This window comes from Venturia canescens, chromosome 5, assembly GCF_019457755.1.
Source record: "Venturia canescens isolate UGA chromosome 5, ASM1945775v1, whole genome shotgun sequence".
Lineage (NCBI taxonomy): Eukaryota > Metazoa > Arthropoda > Insecta > Hymenoptera > Ichneumonidae > Venturia > Venturia canescens.
The window spans coordinates 9,784,766-9,806,670 of NC_057425.1; the positions used below are offsets into that span (position 1 = coordinate 9,784,766).

The 21,905-nt window shown below is 41.6% G+C and overlaps 1 protein-coding gene and 1 long non-coding RNA gene across 2 annotated transcripts in view; one reads left to right on the top strand and one right to left on the bottom strand.

Annotated features, from left to right (window-relative positions):
* Positions 1-1,513: 1,513 nt before the first annotated feature.
* On the bottom strand, positions 1,514-2,443 carry LOC122410974 (uncharacterized). Its single transcript, XR_006261043.1, has 2 exons — positions 2,328-2,443; positions 1,514-1,949 (listed from the first exon to the last, which is right to left on the bottom strand). It is a non-coding gene; the product is annotated as an uncharacterized lncRNA (long non-coding RNA).
* Positions 2,444-2,646: 203 nt separating this feature from the next.
* ds (dachsous cadherin-related 1) overlaps positions 2,647-21,905 on the top strand; it is a 186,846-nt gene continuing 167,587 nt past the window's right edge. The window contains exon 1 of the mRNA XM_043419945.1: positions 2,647-6,027. Within this exon, the coding sequence (XP_043275880.1) occupies positions 4,324-6,027 (1,704 nt within the window). The 5' untranslated portion in view covers positions 2,647-4,323. The remainder of the gene's footprint in view (positions 6,028-21,905) is intronic.

The window sequence follows — 21,905 nt, forward strand, 5'->3', positions numbered from 1 at the left end:
TGATGTGCAACTTTTACTATCCGAAAGACCTCATCGTGGATGTATACTATTGGGTTCTTGACGCAGGCGGCTCAATATGTTAAGGGTAATAGACCATCTTCTCCGAGACATTGATTTTTCGGAAGCTCATAAATATTAAATGGATTTTACGAAATCAGGCAGGTTTTTTCTAGCCCCTATAAAAAACCAAATAAACGCAGAAGGGACCGTGTCAAATTACGAAATCTGTTATTATTCATTTCTTGCGAATAAGATATTTTCAGAGTTGAGAATTTTGATAGGAGCTTTTCTTGATTTTGCTAGCTGTACAGTAAAACCTCTATTTTTTATCACTCTGGAAGAGGACTGGTAAAAGATCGGGGTTCAGTTTGGAGGTGTGGCTTGAGAAGTCGTAGGGAGGGACGAAACATTAGGAGCATGCGCGTAGCCGTAACGCTGCGTGGCTTAAATAACACGAACTAACTTAAAAGCTCTGATGTGTTTTGAGGTTATACATACTGTACATTCCTAAAACCACGCGTACCGACTGCGGCGTAACTGGCGTGTGAACGACGTTGGAGGATAAACAAGCTTACTAATACATACCCCTAGCCAAATGATATTGGGTGGGGGCAAAGAATCAGGAGAATGATGAAAATCGAGGTGGTAAAAAATAGTGGTCTCGCTGTATCCAAATAGATTTTTTTTTGGTAAATATGTCGAATCGGGGCTGCAGCTCAAAACTGCATGAATTTTTTACATTTTTTATCATAAAAAAATATCTCGTGCTATTTTAAGAAGGGGGGAGGAACTCCAACACGATAAAAATGTAAAAAAACGAGCATGGAAAGTGATGTAGATATGCAGGTAAAGAGCACGTATGTGACACACGCGTATGCATATGCACAGACACACTCTTTGTCCGGGAATCGCACACACATTGAACGAAGATGCTCCAAACCCACCCAACGATTCCACACACACACACATCGAAAGTGCTCTGAATACACTCGACACTACTATTGTTTAATGATAACGAATACTTAAAAAAAATTTGGTGCAGTTTTGAGCTGCAGCCCTGATTCGACATTTTCGAGGAAAGCATGGATTTTTGTCCTAATTATTGTTTTCGCGTCAATGCAACTTGTATATGATGCTTTGAAATATACACTCATGTTTGCTATTTTTAAAAAACATGTTGGGTGCGGACAAGTGTACCGTTGCTCAACGAAATTTTTCCAAATTCTCAATTACAAAATATTAAATGGTTGAATATGCCGTGTCGTCTTTTTTGATGGTAAAATAACTCAACGATTCGAATTATATGAGCGCCCGGTTCGATTACAAATTGTAGTTACCCCCCCGCAAAAGGGTCTTCCAAATCTACCGAACACATGAAATCGTTCGGGAAAATTAACTTCGTCGTCGTTCGTACATCTTTCATTTTAAAGTGACATATAGACTTGTAAACTCGTTTAGTTTCTTTCGATTTAGAATAAGCCTGTACGACTTATCTGGTTTTTGTACTAAAAAGTAATGAGACACAAACTGATCTTTATTTTCCCACACACATGGTTCAATTGCTCACTTGTCCCACAGCTTTTCTATTGTTTCTTCCTATTTTTTAACCTCCGATTCCATTATGGTCATCTGTGGTACCAGACTCTCTCCAATTTTTTGCAAAGACTATATCCCGCGATACAATTCAATACAAAAACATCTATGATTTTTTGTCACTTGGACAAGAAATCTCTGTTTACCGGAGCGATGGCGCTTACGTTTCTCTCTACCTCGGTTGATTTCTTGCTTTGGGCCCTCCGACACTGCTGCGCCTTGTTGTTGACGAACTGTCGTCTGTTTTTGAAGGAGAATTTTTGCTCGCTTCGATAAGTGCTCGCCTGACTGGGGAAGGGGCCTGTTCCCTGAAAAGGCTTCACGTTCAAATGGTCCCGTGAACCGCTGCTCAGATTCTAACATCGCAGAAGCATTTGAATGTGGTCAAATTCAATTTTTTTTTTTCAGAAAAAGAGTGATGAGAAGGTATTTTTGAAGTTGAGGGTCCAAGCACAGATCCGTTTCGGAACGAAGCAATTAAACAGTGGATTCGGTCTCAGTACATTCGATTACGTGAATTTAAAGTATGCGGATCTGGTTACTAGATTAATAAGGTACTTTTTTCATATTGCTTTCCCGTTGCAAATTTATTTAACGGTTAAACGTTAAGAAATCCCGTGAAGAAATGGCACTTGACGGGTGAAGAAAAAAATGATAATTTCTAGAGCACTTGAAAAACGTGACATGAGTTTGGCCTGGGGATTTATCGTACATTCTTACGTCCATACACTCACGCGTGAAGTAATTGCGGTCAGCCTGAAACCGAATAATCGTTTTTTAGTAATGTTTCTGGCAGTCCCTAATATATTTGGTTGCGTCCCAAGACGAGCAATAATGATTCCGCGCAAGGTTTGCCAGGGAACTGAACAAGGAAGGATTGAGCAGTCTAGTTCCCCTTACTTCAAGATGGCTGCGACCGCTGCTGGTTTTAACCGTTGGTGTCGCCACCGTTGAAGCTCGCGCGCACAGGTAGAGCCCATCGGGTCCAACCGTGAATCGGAGTGGGAGGGGAAGAGAGGCCGTGCAGGTGCCGCCATGTCAGTGTAGGCCCAACTTCGTAACCGCGCGGAACGAATGGTGCTTGGGCTCGAAAACGAATAAATCGTGAATCTGTGAATACCAGGTGATAGAATACATTCCTCCGCACTCCTTTTTACAATTCAAGCCCGCCGTACCCGTAGTTCAAATTTAATACGATAAGTTACGGACTTCCAACCGTTCGTAGCTAAAGGATAAAAATATTTACACGAGAACAAAGCAGTGTGTGAGCGCGCGAGTAGTATCGTATGTGTGCAAGAGAGCAGAGGCACGCTGGGAGATCGGTTGGAATGCGCTGGAAATGAGGAAGAAAGCATAAGGCTATGCCATGGACAAGACATAGACACCTATGCGAGTATTTCGATATTCATCCCGTGCACATTCCTGTACGCCCTCTTGTCTCTCATCGTCTTCGAAATAAAATCGAAACCGTCGGCATTGCCGATCTTTCACCGATGACCAGTCATCACACAGAAATTATAAATACATCACAACGCGGGGACACCATTCTAGCGCAACTTTTTAAATGACTCTTCCTATTTACGAGTGATCCTCTTATGTTTTTGGAACATCGACGTTCTTTCTCCCTTTCTTTCTCTCTCACTCTCCCTTCGAAGTCCTGGAGTTTTTCTAGGGTAATCGGAGTCGAACAATCAATCGGGCGACTCCCTTCCAGTCGTTTCCTCTCTCTCATTATCGCGTAAAAATATTTATTTGTATAAAATAACCAGTCGTGGAGATTTCCTTCCAAAGTGTGTTTACCGTGGCCGGCGTTCAGCCTAACGCCTATTTGTTGAAAGCAGTGATAAATGATAAAACCAGTGATTGTGTCGTGCGTGTGTTTTCCCTTCGGACGCGAACGAGGAAGTGAATAAGTGTTTTTCCCCATACGTGTATCTTTTCCTACAACAAATTCCGGGGCCCTTTCGACTTGGAACCGGTGCGATGAAATTGAGATAAAGAATGTTGTACTCCCAGTCACCGGAAAGCATCGGTGCGAACGACGTTTATGCGCGACTCATTCGATCGATTGAGACATCGCGTAACGAGAAGTTCGCTGCATAAAAAATCTCGAAAATGCTGTCAAACCTATTTTCGGTGGCAGCAACAGACTTTTTAAATGAAAATCAACGATCCCGCTAATAAAATCCCGCTTGTGCTCGAAATGACAGAGCGTGTTTGAAGCTCGAACGTCCCGTCGACCCAATTCCCTGACAAGATCACTACTTTTGCTGAAGGCTCCTCCGAAACGCGGACTTCTCATCCACACCGAAAATAAGATAAATCCGTAAAAATAAAACGGAAAGGCAGATGTAAAGCGAAGGAGTACGAAGTAGAAGCGAATCGTTGGAAATCACATCGAATATTCGAGAGCACGTGGAAAAATTGGTGCCTTTGGCCGAAGAGGGTGGGTTCCTCGGAGGATGGGAGAACTCAGATAATAGAGGGAGAGAAGAAGAGCGGGAGGGAGAGGGAGAAAAGGTGGCGACGGGACGCGCAGTGCCGTCGGTGGCTCTCTCGTCGAGGTCGAGAAGAGCCATAGAGGCGAAAGAGGAGCGAGGGCAGGGGCACGATCAGGATCAGAAAATCGGCGTCGGGTCGGAGCGTGGGGGAGCGTGGCGGGTCCGAGGGAAGATCATAGAAAGAGGAGTGTATGGAGCACCGGAATAAGATCGACGGGGCGACAACAGTATGCGATCATCACCGAGAGTCGTCCTCCTGGTTCACCTCATCCTCGGGGCGTCGATAGCTCCGGGTGCGAGGTCCGAGCTCGTTAAGTATCTCGAAGTGCCGGAGAACGCTCCGGCCGGGACGAGGATAGGCTTCATCGACGCGGACAGTCCGCCTTATCTCGTCGTGCCGGTTCAAGGTTCCGCGGTCAAGGCCGATCTGATCGTCGAGGAGGCAACGGGCGAGATCCGGACCCGGGTGCCGCTCGACCGCGAAACCCGTTCCTCTTACTCCCTCGTCGCCGTCGCCCACAACGTCCGCGTCGTCGTTAAAGTTCTCGACGAGAATGACAACGCTCCTAAATTCCCGATATCGGAGATCGACGTCGAGTTCCCGGAGAACTCGCCGCGCGACGCGAAGCGAGCCTTGCCGCCGGCGAAGGACCCCGATCTGGGTCAGTACTCGACCCAGCGATACGAAATCGTCGCGGGCAACGAGGACGACGTCTTCAGGCTCGCCCAGCATCGCGCTCGGGACGGCGTCCTCTATCTCGATCTCCAGAATTCCGGCTCCCTCGACCGCGAATCACGCGCTCGGTACGAGCTCGTCATCGAGGCGTTTGACGGGGGCGCTCCGCCCTTGAGCTCGAGGCTCCGGGTCAACGTAACCGTCCAGGACGTCAACGACAATCCCCCGATTTTCAATCAAACGAGGTACGAAGCGAGCGTCCCGGAAAACGCGACCGTTGGGACTCGCATACTCGCGGTTAACGCTACCGATCGGGACGTCGGCGATAACGGGCGCATCGAGTACTCGATCAACCGGCGACAGTCCGACCGGGAAGAAATGTTCCGCATCAACCCGGAAACTGGCATAATTTATGTTAATAAAGTTTTGGATTTCGAATCGCGAGAGCGTCACGAGCTTGTCATCGTTGCTCGCGACTGCGGCGCTCAGGCCCTCGAGTCGAGCGCCTTCTTCTCGATACGCGTCACCGATGTCAACGACAACCAGCCCACCATTACGGTCATCTTCTTGTCGGACGACGCGACCCCAAAAATTAGCGAGAGCGCTCAGCCCGGTGAATTTGTCGCGAGAATATCGGTGAGCGATCCCGATTCCAGAACCGAGTATTCCAACGCTACGGTCACGCTCACCGGTGGTGACGGACACTTCGGCCTGGCCACGCGTGACAACATAAGATACCTCGTGGTCGTCGAGAGGCCGCTCGATCGGGAAGAAAAGTCGGTCTACGATCTTTCGATCGAAGCTACCGATGCCGGCACGCCACCTTTGCGCGCCTTGCAACTTTTCCGACTCCTCGTTACCGACGTCAACGACAACGCTCCCATTTTTGAAAGCGAACGATACGAAGCCCATTTGCTAGAAGCTTCCGAACCTGGTACACCGATTTTGAGAGTTCGGGCCAACGATCTCGACGAAGGTGACAACTCCGTCGTGCGATATTCCATTCGGAATTCAACTTGGTTCACGATCGATCGGGAAAGCGGATTGATCAGCACTGTCGCTCACGTCGATTGCGAAACTGATCCTACCCCGACACTCGTCGTCGTTGCCGTCGATTCGGGCAGACCACCGCTCACCGGCACCACTCTTGTCAAGCTCACAGTTCATGATCTCAACGATAATGAACCCATCTTCGAAAAGCCCCTCTACAACGTCACTATATCAGAGGATTATCCTGTCGGACAATGTTTCGTTAAGGTGAGCTTAATATTCCACTGTACATCCACTAAATCCAGCGGTTTGCATTTTGTCAAAAGACCTCGAGGTCGTTGCAGGATTGCAACATTATGACGCTGAAGTTTCCAACGTTGGAGTCCAACGAAATGATCGAAAAAAATTCTCCAATAATTCCAGTAATTCTCCTATTTTGTTCCCTGCCAAATTTGCGATTCGTTATTTTTCAAGCTGCACCCAACGATTCGTGAAATAAAAAATTGGTGAATTTCAAACGTTTTTTTCGCTCATTTCGTTGGACTCCAACGTTGGAAACTTCAGCTTCGTTGCAACATTTCAAATTTTCGATATCCCCCATTCATTTTTATGACACCTTTTTCGTCAAGCCTTTCTTACTCTGATGTAAGAATTTCACTGATTCAACGGAGAGTTGATTTTTTTTCAACGCTCAATAATCGTGAGCGGTATGTGCACAGCAGCAGTGCTATGACACTGAAGTTTCCAACGTTCGAGTCCAACGAAATTATCTGAATAAACTCTCCAACAATTACGACGCTGAAGTTTCCAACGTTGGAGTCCAACGAAATGAATGAATATAAAATGATTTATCCATCAGTTTTTTATTTCACGAATCATAATTGTGTAGATTGAAAAAATACAAAGTACAAATTCGACTGGAAATAAATTGGAGAATTACTGGAATTATTGGACAGTTTTTTAGATCATTTCGTTGGACTCCAACGTTGGAAACTTCAGCGTCATCCAACAATTCCAGTAATTGTTAAATTCTGTTACCTAGCCAATTTACAATTTGAAGTTACTCGGTCTACATCGACGATTCGTGAAATAAATAATTGGTCAATTGCAAATGTTATTTTCGTTAATTTTGTTGGACTCCGACGTTGCAAACTTCAACCTCGTGGAGTGCTCTGCGTTCTCTCTCGCTCTATCTTTTAATGCTTGCCCTTTTAAACGCGCCATTCCCTTTCCACGAGTTAAACCACTAACGATTATTTTTATCTACCATAAAGCATAAAAACGTACAAGGCAAATGAGGCTAGGGTGCCCCTTAATTTATCGTCGCGATTAGGAGTAATGTAGGAAAAGCGGTTCTACGGGTGTGCAAGTCATTCGTGAATTGAAAAGGAAAGTACACGAATGCGCCAAGAGGTCGTTTAATTCGAATTGAAAAAGTTATTGAGGATACATTCGTACGAATTACCTGCGTGCATTACTCTCACGGAACTTATGGACTTGTGTGCAAAGTAATGGTATAGTAATGACCTCCTTCTCGTCAACATAAAGAGAGAAAAAATAACATTACCTCCCATGGAAAACGACGACGCTGAAGTTTGCAACGTTCGAGTCCAACGAAATGGATGAAAAATATATTTGCCATTGACCAATTTTTTATTTCACGAATTGTTGGTGCAGCTTGAAAAACCACTAACAGGGTATTTTACACCGTGTAAAAAAATATATAAAAATGCATGATTATGATAGATTTCGTAAAAAGTAAACGAGAAACGTCAATATTTATTTATAAAAATGCGCTGTAAATTTTATAATTCAATTTTAAAAATCGTCTTTTTTCAACTTTTTTTCAAATGTCGAAAACGCCATCCGCCATATTGGATTCCAACGTGACGTCACTCCGATAGTAAACAATCTAGATTCTTATTGTGCGCTCTGTGTTATTTTGAAATTTTACAAGTTATTATGCACGTTTGTGGACTTTCATCATTCATTTGATTAAAATCGCATTATGGAAAACGGTTTTGTGAAAGCAGATAGTATAAAATCTACCAATGATAAATATGTTGACGGTGGCGATGAATCCACAACTTTTGTGGCATTTTTACACTTGTATTATTGCATTCAGGCACGAGACACCAATGATATGCCACTATAACTCATTATTTTTACAAATCTTATTACTTGATCTTTCGCAATTGTATTGTTTACTAACGGAGTGACGTCACAAACCGAAAAAACATGGCGGCTAGCGTTTCCGCGCGAAAATTGAAAATCATTAATAAAAAATAGTTTTCAAGACAGTTTTCGGTCTTATAAAATTGAAATAAAAATTCTACTGGTTTATTACGATCACAGGATTATTTTAAAGCAGTTTTCAAAAAAGGTGTAATACCCTATATCAAATTCGGCAGGGAACAAAATTGGAGATTTACTGGAATAATTCGAGAGTTTTTTCGCTCATTACGACGCTGAAGTTTGCAACGTTGGAGTCCAACGAAATGAAAGAAAAAAACATTTGTAAATCACCAATTTTTTATTTCACAAAGCATCAACGCAGATTGAAAAACTATACGAATTGCGAATTCGACACAGGGAACGAAATTTGAGAATTACTGGAATTATTGGAGGATTTTTTTACACCATTTGGTTGGACTCCAACGTTGCAAACTTCAGCAATGTTGAATAATCCGGAAAACTCGAGTACGAAAAATTTACTGTGTAAAATTAACGAACTGTTCTACTTTGTCATTCGAAAATTCATCTTTTTCTGCCCTGTTTCGTGGAGTTCCCTTCCCTTATTTTCTACGATTAAATTGCCTCGATCACACATGCTCTTCGATACATTTTTCAATTCAGTCAACGTTCTTTTATTCCTGCAATGTTTAATGTTCTAAACTATCATTGTTACAGCATTTAAAACGGTTTTTTTTACTCTTCCTGAACCAGATGGCTGCCAAACTAGAGCCAAGTATAGTAGAATGTGTCGCTGACATTACGGCACACTGATAATTCAATATTGAAACCTCAAACCTAGGATTCGTATACGAATTCTCTGTTTACGTGTGTACAACGAATAAGAGAAAATGAATGACGCTGAAGTTTTCAACGTTGGAGTCCAACGAAATTATCGAAAAAAACTCTCCAATAAATGACGCTGAAGTTTCCAACGTTGGATTCCAACGAAATGATCGAAAAAAACTCTCCAATAATTCCAGTAATTCTCCTATTTTGTTCCCTGCCAAATTTGCGATTCGTAGTTTTTCAAGCTGCACCAACGATTCGTGAAATAAAAAATTGGTGAATTAAAAACGTTTTTTTCGTTCATTTCGTTGAACTCCAACGTTGGAAACTTCAGCGTCGTCTCCAATAATAATTCCAGTAATTCTCCTATTTTGTTCCCTGTCAAATTTGCGATTCGTAGTTTTTCAAGCTGCATCAACGATCCGCGAAATAAAAAATTGGTTAATTACAAACGTTTTTTTCGTTCATTTCGTTGGACTCCAAAGTTGAAAACTTCAGCGTCGTAAAAATGAAGCGCATGAAGTCCAATGTTTCTTCGAGGAATTCTTCTTTGTCGCAACGATTACTTTTCAGTGTGGATTAATTATTTTTCAGGCGGGCAGTTGGTATAATGTTCCGAAATGACACCCCCGGCTGTGTGTATTCGCGTATGTAATTTGCACATCGTATTACTACAAACGCCTTCGATAAACCAATGTTTGGTAGATTTTGTGTCGAAATGTCGAACAGATTTAAAATGCATCAAGTCTTGTTCCCACTGCATGTACACACGAGTGAGAACGGAGAGAGAGAGAGTCGCAGGATTTTCTGCACGAATGCCTTCCCTTGCGTGTATCCGTCAAACCTTTTATTCTCTCTTCTCCTTGTTGGTTGGTGCTCACTCGTTCTTCTTCTTCTTCTTCTTCTTCTGGCCGAAACTGTGGCAGAGAAAAAGCTCTCTTCTCGCTGCAACTGAGAAAGCTGTTCGTGTTCATTGCTATATCTCAAAGTCGAGAACTTTGGTTTCAGTTCGTCTTTGAAGCGACGACCAGAAGAGCAGGAAGATAAAGCGAGTCAGGCGGCATCGCGCTGGACGAACAGTGAAAGATGATGTTTTCGAAAGAACTTTCCCCCGTGCATTTGAGCCTCGAAACACTCCCGTGAAACGATACATAATATTCTTGGACAGTTGCGAAATCGCATTGCATGCTTACGCACATACAGTCACAGGTATAACGTTTCGATGTCAGGTAATTAAAGGACAGAGAACATGCTCACCGCAGAGTCTATCTCTCCAACGGAATGTGTTTTAACCAACGTTCGTAAATGGCGATCGATCAGGATATCTGGCGATGGGGGTAAACGGAATTATCCTTCAGAACGAATAATTCAATTTCATTTTTCGCACTGATAGACGTAATGGAGTGGCTAAAGTATCGCGCGCAAACCAGCACACGTGCCTCGGCCTCTGAAAGCCTTGGCGGAATAGACGTTGGGCACCTTCCGTCAATTATCGATACGCATGGCGGGGCGCATCGCTCGATGTTCACAATTAGTGTAAAGCTTATGCAGATCGGCACTGACCCATGCAACGAATGCTCTTGATCTTAATCAGCCAATTACTCGTATAGTACGAAGCGTGCATGCGTGCAGGGAACGTTGAGAAAAAAAAGTTCGCATATGGTGACATTTCTGGAAAAATGTTTGATCGATGAACTTTTATTTTATTCGAAAAGTTGCTTTGTCTTCATCGTACACTTAAATTCTCGAGGGTATCGGAAAATCAACATTTACAATTTCGATTATGTTGATAGTGTGTTAAAACGCTGGAATGGTCGAGTATAGTCATTTCTCAAACTGACAATCGTTCCATGCTGAATAATGTCGAATTTTACAAAACTATGATGACTGGAAAAACTCAAACGATTTCAGAAATAAATATAAGCCACGGGAGGCTTCACGGTGTCCAGTAGAATCTGCAAATGATTCTAGTTTTTCACTGACATTGTTATTACGAAGTTGAAGGCCTTCCGGATCGCTGGAATGTCATGTTTCAGCGAATAGCCAGCGCTGCAGTTTGCATCAAAGGCTGCTGGGAGCTGCGATATTTCTAAATCATGCGGTGATTGTTGGAAAATTGTAGGATTGTGTTTGAGCGAATCTGCAGGATTGATGTTAGGAAAGCGTTCCGTATGTGGCATTTTATTTTTCGTTCAAACTGATGCTGAGAAAAGCCATCTCTCAAATCTTCAAGCATCTGGTTGTTTTGAAGATGCCTCTGGTGTCAATCTCTTTCGTGTTCGATAAATCTGACCCCTCATCATCGATATTTCGAAGAATGTTTAAGATCATTGCTGAAATGCATGTATGTACCGGAAATGAAAAATAGTAAAACTGGTAAAGCTAGGAAGAAATCTAGTTAAAGGTTCATATTTAAATTGAGTATCATTATGAAATGGGAATTTAATAAATCAACTTCATTCGATTAATGGGATGGGAAGTAAGATGAGCCATGAGACGGCAGGAGGTGTTGGAAATGAAGAGAATAGAAGAGGAAGTCGAAGCGCTAGAGGCGTCAATATATCATGACGTTGAAGTTTGCAACGTTGGAGTCCAACGAAATGATGTAAAAAAAAACTCTCCAATAATTCGAGTAATTCTCCAATTTTCTTTCCTCCCGAATTTGCAAACTCGTGGTTTTTCAACCAACACCGATGCTTCGTCAAATAAATCGGTGAATTACAAGTGTTTTTTTTTCCTTCATTTCGTTGGACTCCAACGTTGCAAACTTCGGCGTCGTAATATATCTCTTTTTACGTCATCGAAGATCCTCGAAAGACTTTTTTTTTATTCCTTCAGTTTTCGGCTCGAAGTGCGACGAAATTCGTATTTGCAGAATGTAAAGTATTGAACCAATTGTAAATGTTTGTTTTTTGTAAAATTGTGTTTATTTATAATTCTGTATTGGTGAAGAGCACGAGAAAAATTTGTGCAGGACTGAAATATGATGAGCATTGATAACGTGGAGTCGGGTATGATCGTATATTTTTTTAAATGGAATCGCAGAAAGACTGGAGTCTTGAGAAAGAATTTGAGATCCCCAATTGGAAATTATGGAAAAATTATTTATCCAGATTTGCAGAGATTAGCTTCGACAAATACATTTTGCTGTTGAGAAAAATACAGACGATAACAGATTTCAACTTTTATGCGTTGAGAACACTCAAAGTCATCAAGAGACACGGCTAACGAAGAAAACTTATTATAATCTACGATAAGCAAAGGACCTTGCACGAGAAATCGATATAAATTAGCTTTATAATTATTGATAATCATGAATAATACAGCCAAATCTGCGGTGCTTGATTGAGACCTCGCCCTCAATAGTACTGAGTACTTCAACTTAGTTGGCCTCAGTTTACGTAAGAAGCTGTAAAAAATTCAGAAACGCAAAAAAGATAGCTAAAAGGAATCGCAATTTTTCCAGTACGAACGCTATATTTGAAAAACAAAATATATCAAGTTTATTGATTGTTCAAATGATATTTCTATCATCTCTTTGATTTGATTTGAGAAAACGTGTTTTTCGCAAATTCTAAAACAAAGATACCACAGTTACCCCCGATCACTTTCCAATGTTTTCCAAGCTGTTATATTTCCATTTCACTCCACTTTTTCAACAAAAAAAAACCAATGACCATCAGCAGTAGAGAGATATCATTTATGAAACGAAATTTGTTGCGAAAATCTTCAGAATTATAAACATTGTAAACCAGCCCTTCAGCATGATGCTGAAGTTTCCAACGTTGGAGTCCAACGAAATGATCGAAAAAAAATCTCCAATAATTCCAGTAATTCTCCTATTTTATTCCCTGCCAAATTTGCATTTCGTAGTTTTTCAAGCTGCGCCAACGATTCGTGAAATAAGAAATTGGTGAATAACAAACGTTTTTTTCGTTCCTTTCGTTGGACTCCAACGTTGGAAACTTCAGCAGCGTCATCCCTTCAGCTCTTAATTGACGAGTGAAACGATAATGTGCAGTTTACCTTGAAGTAAGAACCTTATTCATTGAAAAATCTTTTCCACATATAAATCGTCTTATAAAATCTAGTTCAATCCTTCATAAGATACGAAGTGGACGACACGAAAAAATTCACTCATTTCCTCAATTTTAGAGTGAGAATGTGTCAGGGGATTGGAAATTGTATGCTTTAGGAGAGAGCGAGAGATTGAGCCAGGCAGAGGTAGTGCGGGAAGTTGAAATTGCGATGAGATCGTTCCGCGATGCAACGGATTCGAGGCTTCTTTCAGTGGTACTCTTATCTCGCCGAGTGTGTTCGTCCCCCCGGCATATAGAAAGAAGGAGGCAGAAAGCGCGCGCGAGGTGGTGGAGGAGGAGGAGGGAGGGCATGCAAAGTGGCCAGAGCACATACAGTGAAGAAAAGCTAAATATGCTGTGAGAGAGGAAAAGAGCAAAAGAGAGGGGAAGATCAGGCAAAAACAGACATTTCGAGACGAGAAGAGCGGTTCAAGGAGAAAGATGAAAATAAGACGAAGAAGAGGCATACACGGCGAGGCCGAGTGAGACGGCCAGCATTCCGCGGGGTCCGAATTAATTATACCAAGCTCCGTCGGAGTTGCGGGAGTGTGAACGAGAACTTTAAACTCTCGCGGCTCCAAGAAAACCGGCCAAATACCTATTTTGAAGAGACCTATATAAAGCCGAGGTGTCGTCTAACGGATTCTCCTCTCATCGCGACGAATTGCCATTAGTTCTGAACATTATATCGGAGATTCGCATGAATTTCCGTCAAATAATCATCACGCCATATGTCAGTTTAAATTACGTTGGGAATACATCAATCATTTATTAATTTCTCCCCTTAATTCGCACGATCACCGTTTCATCACTAAATTATAAAACTCGAATTAATCAATCCGAATAATTGAGTGATTTAATCATCCGAATTTATGAATATTATCAAAAAAATATTCATGAGCTTTGCAATTCGAGGCGTCATTTTTACGTGTTTACGAACAAATTTTGTGCTCGAAATTGCAGAATTTTCAACAGAATATGTTGTGATGAAAATTTTGTGTTCCTATTACTTTTCGTGACCGCGAAAGCCCGCGAGATATAATTAAAAATTAAGCCCATTTTCTTGTAAATCCAGTGTACGATTCTAATTCGAGTAGGGAAAATCTCTTCGAGCAAACGCCTTCGAGGATAAAGAGTCCACGCAGATGAAATGAAGCTCGCTGAATAATCGCTTTTTGTTTAAAAAAAAAATGTTGATCTAAATTTTTTCAACATTCACTGAAATAAACGCGTTCGAGACGAGAAGGGACCGAGCTTACAAGGATTAAGAAATACGTCAATTTGCAAGGGTTCGAAAAGACGATTTCATTAGATAGTATATGAGGAGATAGAGACGGGCCTAGAGAGTCTGGTCATAAACTCAAGGCCGCCGTCTCTTCTTGTATCTCTTTCCCTCGGAATTTAACCGGCTTTGCTCTGCTTAATAGATCTTGTTCTCGTTTTGTCCGGTGTATTTTTCTCAATGCTATCCTGAGAGATAAACTCGAGTACAGTGAAAACCTGGAGTAAAGTGTATGCAATCGGTGATCGTCTCTCTTTTCGTAATGCTAGGGAGTCTAGTGGCTTGACTCGAGGCTGCGCCACCGGCCGACGAAGCAGCTTTATAAAGCTCGTAACCTCTGTAGAATAGCATTGTCGCTGTCATCGTTCTTTCAATGTTCGAAAAAAAGACGATGAAAAATCAACATCGTTAAATCGTTAACCACTAAATACCACTGTGGTCTCGTTGGATGTTGTTTAGGTCAGAATGCTTATGCCTAGAACTCAGTGTGTACCTCGGAGCATGTAACAAGCGGTCTCTACATGCGGACGTAAAAAGAAAAAACCATGGAGAGACGTCCATGGCTGGATGCTGATTTTTTTAGTGCGTTTGTGCGTCGAGGGGAGAGCTCTGCTGCTTCGGTACGCTTACAGCTACTGCAGTTACAAAAGGAAACCAATTATCGTTACAACATTGTCTTTTCATATTTATAAACCCGGCAGTATCTCGAAGTTTCACTTCGTCGACGACAACAAGTTTCCGGACAGAAGTAGGACGAAATTTCTGAGCTATTTTGAATATCGATTCGGCCCCAAGACTATCGAGTCTCTAGATTATTAAGGAGGGTCGATCACGACATAAAAATAATCAGAATTTCATCAAATTTCTTGATAACATTATTTGGCATCAAGTATACAAAAATACCATTTTTTTCACATTTTTTTACCACGCGCGGTTGTCGAATAATTGAGCGTTTAATCGAAATTCTTATGCACGAGATGCATAACTGTATAAATGTAAACTCTATGCTTATACACGTGAACTTTAGTGTTCAATTACTCGAGAGCTGTGTGCTAGAAAAATCCAAAAAAATTTCTATTGTCTTATACATTTTTAAAGAATGCAATTACCAAATTTTATTAAATTCTCATCATTTTGAAATACTTAATATTTTAAATATGGTTTAGCATGCTGGCAACATTCTATCATCGCGATCCACCCTCCTTAATAGTTGTTTATTTCACTAATTCACTAAACATAAAATTTCACTAAAAACTACTATGGTGCCATAGAAGTAGGGTTCTATATCGATAATATTTATGAATTCTTACGAACATGCATAGTAATTTTTTGTGAAGCGACTCGATGAAAATTGGCCATCGGTACACGTATCGGTAAATAACGAATGAAATTCTGTTATTTACCATAGTAAATTTCTAAACACTTTGGCGTATGATCGATGCTTGTGTTCGAGCTCCTCAAATTTGACTATGTTCAACTGTAAATTTCATTGTGAAAACAGTACTAAGTATAGCAAAACGACATAACAATTCTACGACGCTGAAGTTTCCAACGTTGGAGTCCAACGAAATGAACGAAAAAAACGTTTGTAATTCACCAATTTTTTATTTCACGAATCGTTGGTGCAGCTTGAAAAACTACGAATCGGAAATTTGGCAAGGAACAAAATAGGAGAATTACTGGAATTATTGGAGAGTTTTTTTCGATCATTTCGTTGGACTCCAACGTTGGAAACTTCAGCGTCATACAATTCTACTTGCCAGTTCATCATCGAGTCAACATAATAAATTTTACAACGTTTACTTGGTCAACTATGTTAGGAAAAAATAGTACAGTTTAAACCTTTCACACAGAAAAATAGGCAATTGAAAAATTTTCATTCAGAATTTACTTAGAAATTGCAATGTTTTTGGTAAAAATCTTCAAAATGGGCGATATAGAACCCCAATACCATGGCAGCGTAGTAATCTTACTATTTTTTTCCCTCCGTGATATCAAGTGGCATAGAGTCTCGGGCTTTCGTCTTCGTTGTGTCCGCAAATTACGCAGCTTCTTTTTTACCCATAGGAAAAGAAGCAGGTATGCGCCCTCGCTCCCTACCTCGCCCTCTCTCTCTCTGCTTTCGTCTTTCCCTTCTATTGCTGCGGTGCGATAAACCTCGATGAACTTCTTCCCTCTGGATGCACTAAACAGAGATCCTCGCGTGTACGCTTCTTTCTCTCGTCTTTTCTTTGTTCCCTTTTCTTCTCTTGATCCTTGCTCGGTAGATTTTCTCTCGTTTTCCTTCATCGTCGTGGCTTACCTTGGCTCTACTGTGGGTCATTCGAACGAGATTCCTCGCCGGCTTCTTTCTATATTTATTCTATTTTTATATTCCTTCCAACGAGATCATTCAGTCTTCGTTAGCATATCTGATTTTCCCCTTCGTTACACGATCTATCGATACGATAATTTTTCTAACATTTCCAGAAATGCATTTTTCTTACGATCCGCTTGAACGTCAACGAACCTTTGTGCAGTCTTTTTCCACGAGTGTGACGCGATGCAAGCTCTCTCAATTCCCCCGTTTCTGCTGTGACTCGTTCCACTTTTCACTTTGCTGTGGTTCGCGCCTTGTCACACTCCATATTCACTTTCTTTCTGCGTCTAATGGCAACTCCGGCTTTTCGGGCGCACCAACCATCAGAGCCTGCTTCGTCTCCTCTCTCGCTACACCATTGCCCTCCTTTTATCCCCATTTTTCGGCAAGCCGGCCAGCTCGCCGACCAGTCCTCCTGGTCATTTTGAAAAATAGCCAACGTAACGATTTGCCCGCTATTGCCGAAGACTCAGTCACTCTCCTCAATCGTTTTGCCTCCATACGCGTCTCGTTTTTCCCTCTTTCTTTCTCCCGAGCCTTTTATACTCTTTCGCTTCGTCGGGCTTCGCACATACACACTTGCGAGTTTGTTCCATCTTCAAGGTTCTTTTCTCTCGTAGTTTGAATCCTACGTTTACATGGACGCATTAAACTGGTGCGAAGAAAACTTCCATTTTTTTTGTCACGTTCACGTGCCATTGTCCTATATAAATAAAATTAAATTCTCCTCAAAATCGGAGCTCGAACTCTCAAATGTGATATATCGAGTTTAATGTAGCGGGGCAAAACGGGAGACGGGCCAGAAAAACTATTGGTTCGATGAAAAATAAATTTCTTACCTCCTAAATTATTAGCAGCAAAGCTGATAGAGTTTACGCCCGCGAGAGAGCCTGCGCGAAAAAATTCCCCTCGGGATTCCACTTGTTTTATTATTTCATACACGCTCGCGCACATCGCAGTTCAAGCGGTCGCCGATTCTACACGTCGCACTATTCTCTTCGTACACAGACTAAGATTATATGAACTCACCAACTAAAATATGAATCTACTGAAACGCGCACTGGGCGAATCGAGGATCGTCAGTCTCACTCACGTGCCTCAGAGCCGAGCGTCTAAGATTCTTCAAGTTTTTAAAACAAAAGAGCGGACTCAAAAACTGTATTTACGGTCTCTCATTGTTTGAGGGCGCCGTGGAGGAACATTGGCGAACGTGCTCCGAAATTTACTCGAAGACATCAATGCCTTCGATCGTGAACTCTCACAAAGAGTGTTTGCGCAACGTTCGAGTTCAACGAAACGAAGGAAAAAAACATTTGTTATTCACCAATTTTTTATTTAACGAAGCATCGGTGCAGCTTGAAAAACCACGAATTGCAAATTGGGCAGGGAACGAAGTTGCAGAATTACTGGAATTATTGGATGATTTTATTAGATTTGGTAGCTCGAACGACGCTGAAGTTTGCAACGTTGGAGTCCAACGAAATGAAGGAAAAAAAACACTTGTAATTCACCGATTTATTTCACGAAGCATCGGTGTTGGTTGAAAAACCACGAGTTTGCAAATTCGGGAGGAAAGAAAATTGGAGAATTACTCGAATTATAGGAGAGTTTTTTTTTTTACACCATTTCGTTGGACTCCAACGTTGCAAACTTCAACGTCATTAGCTCGATCCACATGGCCTCGTTTTATAACGTAGTTAGGATTTAGCTAATTCATCCCACTGTTTAATGTACAATCACTGTCATGATTGTTCCCATTCCACTGTCCCGGAAAAACACACCCTTTTTGGATGTTTACACACCACGCCATCGCGTCGCTTCCAAACTTAGCTTTTCTTTTTTATATTTATTTTTATTATATATTTATATTTTTTAAATCTATTTTTATATTTATTTATATTCATTTTTATTTTTATTTTTATTTTTTATTTTACCATTACTTTCCCTACTTGTGTAGTTCTCGCAATTCATTCGGGTGTTGGATTCCGACACCATTGGAATGATTAAGTTTCTCAAATTCCGCTCGGTTACCTAGCCGTGTGGCAGGCTACTTCTTCCGGCATCTGGCACACATTATCTCGTCAGTCAGTTCCCCGTTTCATGCTCATTTTTCGCAGTGTTGTACAATTCTGAATTAAGGCGAAGCCACAGATGACAATGCCGTGGTAAAAATGATACAGATCCTTTCTGTCGTCAAGATAAACAGCCGGCTGCCTCGATCAATAGGTCTTCCGTGCTCGACGCGAACATACTTTTCTCCTCTTTAGCTCTCGCTTCCTTTCGCTCCCTCCCTCCTTCAGCCGCGTCTCCGCACCGCCGGAGATCGGATCGTTAAGAAAAAAAATCGTGCGGATGTCGAAAAAAATCGCTGCGAGACAGAAGAATCATAATAATAAAGAGGCATAGAGATTTCATTCTTAGAACTCACGGGCCATGTCCGGGTCCGCAATAGCAATTTCTACTCGCCCTCCATGTAATTTTCGGGAGTGTGTCATTTCGTCGGAGAAAAAAGGCATCACCTGCCTCGAGTCCTCGTCTCGTCCGAGAGTTGTGGAGACGAAAATCCTCAATTCTCATTGTCAGACGTAGATCAATAAATTACGTTACAATAAATAGTTAAATTACCGTTACAAAGAAACGTCATATTTTCGCGTGTTGCATTACTTCTAATGAATCTCTCGAGGGTGAACAGACGCTTGAAAAATCGAGCGGTTCTAGCTGTGCGCCGGACAATTATTTATGTACCTTAGGCGAGCATACAATGAGGCTTTACCCAAACGCGGGTATATTATTACTAAGATGGGGGAGAAACTGGAAGCAACAAATCGCGTGTCTTCCATCGGTTATTTCAGCGAATTCGGGAGGGATGAGTTACGCGCGAAAAAGCGTCACGAGACGTACAATCGGAGAGTGGTCATTTGGTAAATATTCGGCGTCTCGCTGGTCGGCTTTCCGATCGTCGAGATACGCTCAGGAAATAATTGAAGGAGCAAAAAAATGTGGAAAGGTTTTTTGTGATTGATAAAGGGCAGGGGCTCCGTGAAAAACGGTGTTCGAAGGGAAAATGTTGAAGCTCGAATTCTTAGTTTTGAGATATTTGATTAATCTCATTTTCTGTCAACGATCGTGCTAGAATCGTTAGGAAAGTTATTCAAATTTCTCTTTCAATTTGTTCACGAGTCAAGGAAAACTGGAGAAAAAATGGCCGGACGGGCGCTTGCACGATTGTAGTCTCAGTTGGGCTATCAGAACTCGAGAAAACTGCCCCCTGCTCGCAGTGATTGATGCGCGAACCGGGGGCTTGAGCGGTTACCCATCCAAGTGTTAGCCTCGCTCAAGGTTGTTTTTTACTTGGTAGATTCCACACCGAACACCACGAGTCGGTTTTGAGGCTATTTATGGGGCACTGATGAATTTTTCTCAATTTCTCAACCGGTGTTTTTGGGCTCTGCGCGAGGAAATGTGACAAAAGACATTCTCACGTTTGGGCAGCAACTCCGAGCGTGAGATATTGAAAATATAAATGCACGAGCCTCGCGACTGCATCGTTGGTGTTGAATGGCACGTCTACACAGTCGTGACAATGGCTTAGCAATTTCATGGACGGTAAATCGGTGGAAAATTGAATATTTGAATAATGATATAAGCTGAAACGGTAATTTCGATATTTTACAATAAAGAGTTGTCAAATTATGATTCTGTGAAGTTCCGGCATCCTCTATTACCAGAATATCGCAAACGTAATTGGCCCCTTGACACGTCCACTGAAAATCAAATTCGTTTTTGTTCATGCGCGAATTAGTGCTGGAGAGAAGGTTGGAAAATAATTAATCTCAATACACTTTGAAGAGGAAGAACTTTTATAAAATCGTATAATGAAAAGTAATCTGATGGTGTTTTATTTTTTCATGTTAAATAATAAACTATCGAATTGGTTCGAAATCTCATTGCCAACAAACGAAAGATACAATTGTTTGTCAATATGAAAAACTTCCAACTGCTGAAACGGTAGAGAAGTTCAGGTAAAGAAGACAGAATTGAGTCCTCGTTGCTGGGAGAAGCATATCTTTTTTCTTATTTAAGGTAGTTCTGTACTTTTGTTGAAATCTTAAGAACCAGCTGAAATTTGAATATCGTCTAATAATAACCTTCATGCCACCATTTGGTTTTCGAGATATTCGCGAATTTTCTTTACTTTTTCCATAATCGACGCTAAACGGATCTTACGACTTAAAAATAAAACCAGTCGTGTATTCGGTACTATTGTGTGATTAATGGAAAAAATGGGAATTTTTGACCGTGCGTTAATTTTACGTGAGGCGGAACGGGCGCATGACCAGCCGTGACGACGTGGCGACTGCAGTGTACGATCTGATAGGCGCAATACAAAACAATATGAAAGCTTTTATTTCTCAAATGTTTGACCACCTTTCTCGATTGAATTGCCATTTGAAAACTTTTTAACTTCTTTCGTCACGAATAAATAAGCTTTCGGGGAAACACTGACATTTTGACGCCCGACGCCATAGTATAATACTGGAAAATGGCGTTTACGTTCCTGCGTCCCCTGCGTTTGCCTACAGAACTACCTTAATTGGTCAGGCGGATCTCGCGAGCAAGGCGCAATTCGATCAAATTTCTCTCAACTTTTATTTTTCGCACGAAAACTACTTACACTGCCTAATTAATTCACATTAATCCTAGAAACACCTTAAAAATGAACAAAAGCTTCAGGAGCTATTTCTGCATTCAGGCGATTTTCATCATACAAAAAAAATGTTTGATCCTCTTCACATTCAATGTTTAATACACTTAAGAAAGTTGGTGGCAAATTTTGTTCTAGCTATATATTGTCAGGCGAAGAGTTTCGAAAGATCTTTACATCTGTCGCATGTATATCTCTAAGCACACGAAGAAGGTTGTACCGAGAGGTTACCTGTTTCGTAACTCTTTTAAAGATTTATATGTTTACCCCCCGCTAAAGTTTAGAACGCCTCTCCCATGTCTCCTGAGTTCGCAACGTCATCTCGAGAGAGGAGAGAGAAGAAGAATAAGAGAACGCGAGGATCGTGGTAGAAGGTGCTCCTTTCTTCCTTCGCAGGCATATACATACGGTACATATTGTGTCTATATGCAGCGTACGTGATAATATTAGATGCGATCCCCCGTCGTTACATCTTTTATATCCGCCCCCTTGTCTGCTAACGGAAACCACCTCGCTCTTCGTAACGTCGAGTGCTGGCTGTCTTTCACAGACTCGATCGTGAGCCGCGCCTTGTGAAAAAAGAAGCGATAGAAAAAGAAAAAGGAAAAATCGTATTTGTCGTCCGGTCATTGATCTTCGTGGCGATGCGTGGATTTTTATATTTTACACATCGATTATAAAACTATTCATATTTTCATG